The sequence below is a fragment of the Carlito syrichta genome, unplaced genomic scaffold (genome assembly GCF_000164805.1).
Source record: "Carlito syrichta isolate Samal-C Ts95f unplaced genomic scaffold, Tarsius_syrichta-2.0.1 Scaffold302949, whole genome shotgun sequence".
In the NCBI taxonomy this organism is placed as follows: domain Eukaryota; kingdom Metazoa; phylum Chordata; class Mammalia; order Primates; family Tarsiidae; genus Carlito; species Carlito syrichta.
Window position 1 is genome coordinate 437,899 of NW_007247045.1, and position 5,879 is coordinate 443,777.

The 5,879-nt window shown below is 52.2% G+C and overlaps 1 protein-coding gene across 4 annotated transcripts in view; it reads left to right on the plus strand.

Annotated features, from left to right (window-relative positions):
• Positions 1-5,597, plus strand: part of ALAD (aminolevulinate dehydratase) — an 11,182-nt gene extending 5,585 nt beyond the window's left edge. For 2 of the 4 annotated variants that reach the window (XM_008057321.1, XM_021711959.1), the window contains 11 exons: positions 567-756; positions 2,186-2,236; positions 2,696-2,792; positions 3,156-3,291; positions 3,412-3,495; positions 3,596-3,684; positions 3,964-4,019; positions 4,106-4,193; positions 4,288-4,374; positions 4,681-4,810; positions 5,440-5,597. In XM_008057321.1, coding sequence (XP_008055512.1) covers positions 644-756; positions 2,186-2,236; positions 2,696-2,792; positions 3,156-3,291; positions 3,412-3,495; positions 3,596-3,684; positions 3,964-4,019; positions 4,106-4,193; positions 4,288-4,374; positions 4,681-4,810; positions 5,440-5,501 — 993 coding nt within the window. In that variant the 5' untranslated portion in view covers positions 567-643 and the 3' untranslated portion in view covers positions 5,502-5,597. Of the gene's footprint in view, positions 1-566; positions 757-2,020; positions 2,237-2,695; positions 2,793-3,155; positions 3,292-3,411; positions 3,496-3,595; positions 3,685-3,963; positions 4,020-4,105; positions 4,194-4,287; positions 4,375-4,680; positions 4,811-5,439 lie in introns of all 4 variants that reach the window. The other 2 variants (XM_021711961.1, XM_021711960.1) reach the window with 2 other exon arrangements.
• Positions 5,598-5,879: the final 282 nt, after the last annotated feature.

Here is a 5,879-nt window from a genome sequence, read left to right on the forward strand (position 1 = left end):
AAAAAAAAAAAAAATTTTTAGCAGCCAGACGCAGTGGCTCAAGCCTATAATCCCAGCACTTTGGGAGGCCGAGGTGAGAGGATTGCCTGAGCCCACAGGTTCAAGACCAGCCTGGGCAACTTTGCGAGACCTCATCGCTACAATAAATCAAAAAATTAGCCAGGCATGGTCATGTACGCCTGTAGTTCCAGCTAATTAGAAGGCTGAGGCAGAAAGATTGCCTGGGCCCAGCAGGTTGACACTGCGGTGGCCGTGAGCATGCCACTGCACTCCAGCCTGGGCGATGGAATGAGACTCCAACTCAAAATAACATTTTTTTTAAAGCAGTCATAGAAAATACAAGCCCAAGTTGTGTTTCACTAGATTCCAGAGTTGCCAAGATAGCATTCAGAAGCTTACTTTCATCTCTCTGCTTGCCTTATAGATCAGCAGGGGTTGGTGAACCACACAATGAGGAACACTTGGCTAGAGGAGGGGAGGCAGGAATCTGGAAGAGCCATTTTCCAGGTGTGAATTTCTCCTGGGATAGAAAACATGTCTCAATAGCCTCCCATTGCCCCCCACAGACTGAGTATGCAGTGGACACCCTAGGAGCCTTCTAGTTCAACCAGCTGACGGCCCTGTGCCCCCACTGGCCCCCATCATGCAGCCCCAGTCTGTTCTGCACAGTGGCTACTTCCACCCACTGCTTCGGACTTGGCAGACAGCCACCACCACCCTCAATGCTTCCAACCTCATCTATCCCATCTTTGTCACGTGAGTCCCCAGGAATGGACCAGGCTTCTGATCTGCCAGGCCGAGGGGTGGGGGGATGGGGTCAGGAGTGGGTTGAACTGGAGCAGGCATCAGTATTGCTGAGGGTGACAAAGTAGGCTGTCAACTTGAAACTAAGATATTAGAAGTAGCATAGAGTAAGTCCCCTACATATGAGCTTTCAAGTTGTGAACTTTCAGAGATGCAAACTTGCGTGTATGTGTCCAGTTACATAAGTTAGTTCACATGTCTGGCATACATTGTCATGTGCATGCCTCCTCTACAAGTGGTTGTGTTTTTGAATACTGTGTAGTACTGTATAGAGTACGATAGTACAGTATCTTTATTTCAAGCCCAGGATGTCCAGAAGCAAATGTAAAAGTAGCCCCGATGTAGCTGGTATTACTAAGAAGCACCAAGTGATAATGATGGAAACAAAAGTGAAAAGAATTGAGAGTGAATCAAGGCAAAAATTAGTAGATGTTGCTCATTCTTATAATGGTACTATGTAGCTGATTGTGTGTGAGTTAGGTACCTAGGCTAACTTTGTTGGACTTACAAACAAATCGGACTTACAAATCCACTCTCAGAACAGAACTTGTTCATATGTAGGGGACTTGCTGTACTGGATTAAGGACAGCAGTCTTAGGAACAAAACATACCTTGGAAAGAACTCAAGCATCCCGTTTGAATAATTAGAAGAATAACCCTTGCCTGCCATCCTGAGTTTTTGCAATCAGACAGAAGCTGAGAAGGTGCTCTGTAGAATATAAAGTGTATACATGTAAGAGACGGCAACTGTGATTATTAATTACAGCAATAGACATTTAATGAATACTTACTGTGTACCAGGTTAATACCTACTTATATTATCTCATTAGTCCTGACAGCATGCGTATGAGAAACAATTAGATATTATCTCCTAAACGTCAACTCTATGAGGGCAGGGATTTTTATCAGTTTTACTCACATTTGTATCATCAGAGCCTAGGAGAGTAGTTGGCACATAGTAAGTGCTCAAGAAAAATCTGTTGAATGAATGCATTAATCCACCCAGGATACGAACAAAGGGCCTGAGGCTCAAAGAGTTGCTATAACTTGGCCAAGGTCACCCAGGCAGTCAGTGACTGGCATAGGAAGCAAGGAGGACCTTCTGACTTTAGAGTCCAGGTTCTTAACGACTTAATTCCTTCCTGTGATTACTGTTCTTTTAGTACAGTTGCTCTCGTCATTACTGTTATTCTTGTTGTTCCTATTATTATTTCAGGCCCTGGGCTTGGCCAGGCAGGGGAGCCAGACACTGGATCCCATCCTCCTCCCACCGTCCCACTCCACATTCCTTCCCAGCTTCCCAACCATGCCTCCCAGCCACCCTCTCACCACTGGCCCTTCCCGCAGCCACCAAGCCATAGTCCATCCCCCACTCTTGCAGGGACGTTCCTGATGACATACAGCCTATCACCAGCCTCCCAGGAGTGGCCAGGTAGGAGACATGGAGGGGAGGGCAAGGGGATGGTGGAGGGAGAGATTTCACAGGTGGAGGCACCAGGGGGCAGAAACAGACCCAGGAGGTAGAAGATCCAGAGAGACCGACTTCAGCTCGTAGAGGGAAGGGTTTCCTCAGGGTCAAAGTTGTTCCACAACGGAAGAGGAAGAGGCAGCCTCACAAAGTCATGAGCTACCCATTACTAGAGGTGTCCTAGCAGAGGCTGTTGCAGAAGGGAGCCAAACTTCAGATGGGAGTTCAATAAGAGAACCTTGAAGGGGCCTTCTGTGGCTGGGTTTCATATCTGCTGGGGCCTCAGGTTTCCCACCCATTTAGTGGGTATCTACTTGCCCTTCCCTGTACTATGGGGCTTGAGCCCTCTTGGTGCCATGGAGGGGTCGGGGGACCCCTGCCTGGGTCCTCCCTCCCTTCAGCCCCTCCCCTCATCCTCCCCAGGTATGGCGTGAACCGACTAGAAGAGATGCTGAGGCCACTGGTAGAAGAGGGCCTGTGTTGCGTCCTGATCTTTGGCGTCCCCAGCAGAGTTCCCAAGGTGAAGAATCCGAGGAAGGGTTAAGAAGGGAGGATGGGCCGAGGCTCCACACTGACCACATCCTCACGCCCGCCTTGTGCTGATCCTGAGGCCACAAGTGAATGGACATGGTCCCTGCCCTTTAGACAGCACCCATGGAGGGTCAGAAAACTAAGGAGGGCTGCAATACCCTGACTGGACAAGTCAGATTCCTTCTCTGGGTCTCAGCATGTCCCCTGCTGCCAGTGGCTACAGTCCTCTGTGCTTCCTTATCCAGGGTGATGGTGACAAAAGGACAAGACCAGGCTATGTGATGGCTGGCCATCCTGCCTTCCCAAAGCTTCATGTAACAGACACGCCGCTTTGTCCTTCCACCACCCCCAGGATGAGCGGGGCTCCGCAGCTGACTCTGAGGGGTCCCCAGCCGTCGAGGCGATCCGTCTGTTGAGGAAGACCTTCCCCAGCCTTCTGGTGGCCTGCGATGTCTGCCTTTGCCCCTACACCTCCCATGGTCACTGTGGTGAGCTCTTTCCTTCCCACCAGCCCTGTTGCTACCCACATTCCCATTGCCAAGTTCTCCCCAGGCTGGGGACAGGTCAGGGCCCAAAGTGTTCCCCAAACCCAGCCATCTGTCCTGCAGGGCTCCTGAGTGAAAACGGAGCGTTCCGGGCCGAGGAGAGCCGCCAGCGGCTGGCAGAGGTAGCACTGGCATATGCCAAGGCAGGTGAGTGAGCCACCAGCAGGGATGGGCATCCCTGGGTCAGGGAGGTGGTAGAGTGGGTAGGAGGGTCTCAGAGTTCTGAAGGCCACCCTCTGCCTCTCAGGATGTCAGGTAGTAGCCCCGTCGGACATGATGGATGGACGCGTGGAAGCCATCAAGGAGGCCCTGATGGCACACGGATTTGGCAACAGGGTATGGGCAGGGAGTGCAGGAAGTGGGGAGGTGGAGAGAGTCTGGCCCAGCTTTTCTCCCATATCTGCCAAGAGTCAGAACTGAAGACAGCTGGATAAGGCCTTTGGGATCCATCTCAACTCCTCTGTACCTCAGATGGGGAAATTCAAGCCCAGAGCTCTAGTGGGGCTAGAACATGGGTGCACTCCTTCCCAGCCCAGGTCCTTTCCCTACCTGCCACATCACCCTGGGATATCTGAAAGGGCTGACTGAGCCCAGACACCCATTGTCTTCCCATAGGTATCAGTGTTGAGCTATAGCGCCAAGTTTGCTTCCTGTTTCTATGGGCCTTTTCGGTGAGTAGGGATGGGCAGGGATCTGCTCTTCAGTCCCTGGCTGTTAGCTGAAAGCTGGAGCCCACCCTGATGACTCTGCTTTGCAGGGATGCGGCTCAGTCAAGCCCAGCTTTTGGAGACCGCCGTTGCTACCAACTGCCCCCTGGAGCACGAGGCCTGGCCCTCCGAGCAATAGTGAGTGACCAGAGCTTGAACCCCATCCTCCATCCCTCTCCTATTCCCCAATCTCCTTCCTGGGCACCGCCCACACGATACCATCATCCCTTAGGACCGGGATGTACGAGAAGGAGCTGACATGCTCATGGTGAAGCCAGGAATGCCCTACCTGGACATTTTGCGGGAGGTCAAGGATAAGGTGAGCACTGGCCAGAGACAAAGGGGGCTCCGTGGGGTGAGCAAGTTTGTCCACAGACACTGGAATCTCAGAGGTGGAAGTAACCTGCTCCTAAGCAGGAATCTTCCCCATCCCCATCCAGGAACCACTGTGGCCTTCCATGCCTGGGCTTGCAGGAGCCTCAGACAATCTGGTTCACATTTATCAGCTCAAGGTGACTTGGCATGGGGCTCAGAGTGGTCACAGGTTAGGCAGGGATGAAGGGACACTCCCAGAGGCACATCCTCCTCCACTTCAACCTGTCTGCCCCTCGCTGCTTCTCTGCAGCACCCCGAGCTCCCTCTCGCTGTGTACCACGTCTCTGGAGAGTTTGCCATGCTGTGGCACGGAGCCCAGGCTGGAGCATTTGACCTCAAGGCTGCTGTTCTGGAGGCCATGACTGCCTTCCGCAGAGCAGGTAAGCGGGCAGGAGGTTTTTTGACCTGCGCCACGAGGACTGATAGGCCATCTGCCCAGATAGGAAAATGAAGTCATGAGACTACCTGGAGTCTTGTGCTTGGAAACCCTAGTGATCTAAACAGACAAAGATAGAGGAAGGATTGTGGAACTACAGAGTGGAGCATGGAACAGTGAAGAAAGCAGAGTCTTCTATTTTGGTTATGAGAACCTGGGCAGGCCACTTCTCTGACTGTCAGTGTCCTCATCTGTAAGCAAGGGATAAGATACTTGGTGCATGGTCATCTTGAGAATTAAGTTCGATAATTTGTTTAATTGGCATATGCTTATCACTCCATAAGTGGGAGCTGGTTTTGTTAGGATAGCACACCAGCATGGAAGGGAACTTACAGCTTACCTGTTTCCCCCACTGTGCATTTTATACTTTGGCAAACTGAGGCCTAGAAAGAGAAAATGGCTTGCCCAAGGGCTAGAGCTGCCCAAAGCTGGGCTCCATCTTGTGTCGTGCCACCTACAGGCTGTGCCACTTCATGGTACCCTTCTTCCCCACTCAGCCCTCCTCTCCCACAAGGTGTGCTCAGGACTGACACCCTGCCCCGCCCCCCGCTTCCTGCTTCTCTCCTGACACAGGTGCCGACATCATCATCACCTACTACACTCCTCAGCTGCTGCAGTGGCTGAAGGAGGCGTGATGGAAAGAGCGTGCAGGATCCAAGAACGAGAATTTTAAAACGTTCCCAGGTCCTTGGATAAGTGAAAACCAAAGTAAATGCTGCTTTAGAACTGTGCCCTCGTGCCCTCTTCCTGCTCACTTGCTGGTGGTGCCCAGCAGCCCCGGGTGGTTTCTACCAGCATGCTAACTCTTACAACTCGCAACTACATCCTTGTGGGCTCTTCCAAGCTTCCTACCCTCGCCTGGATCTGCCCCGAGGCTCCCCTTTGCCAACCCCAGCTCTCTCCTCAGCTTCAGCTTGAAAGCAACCGTGACCCCAGGCTTGGTGGGGCCTGGCTGGGAGAGGGGCTTGGAGCATTAGGGGGAGAGGAGAGCAGAGATGCTTTGGAAAGCCTCT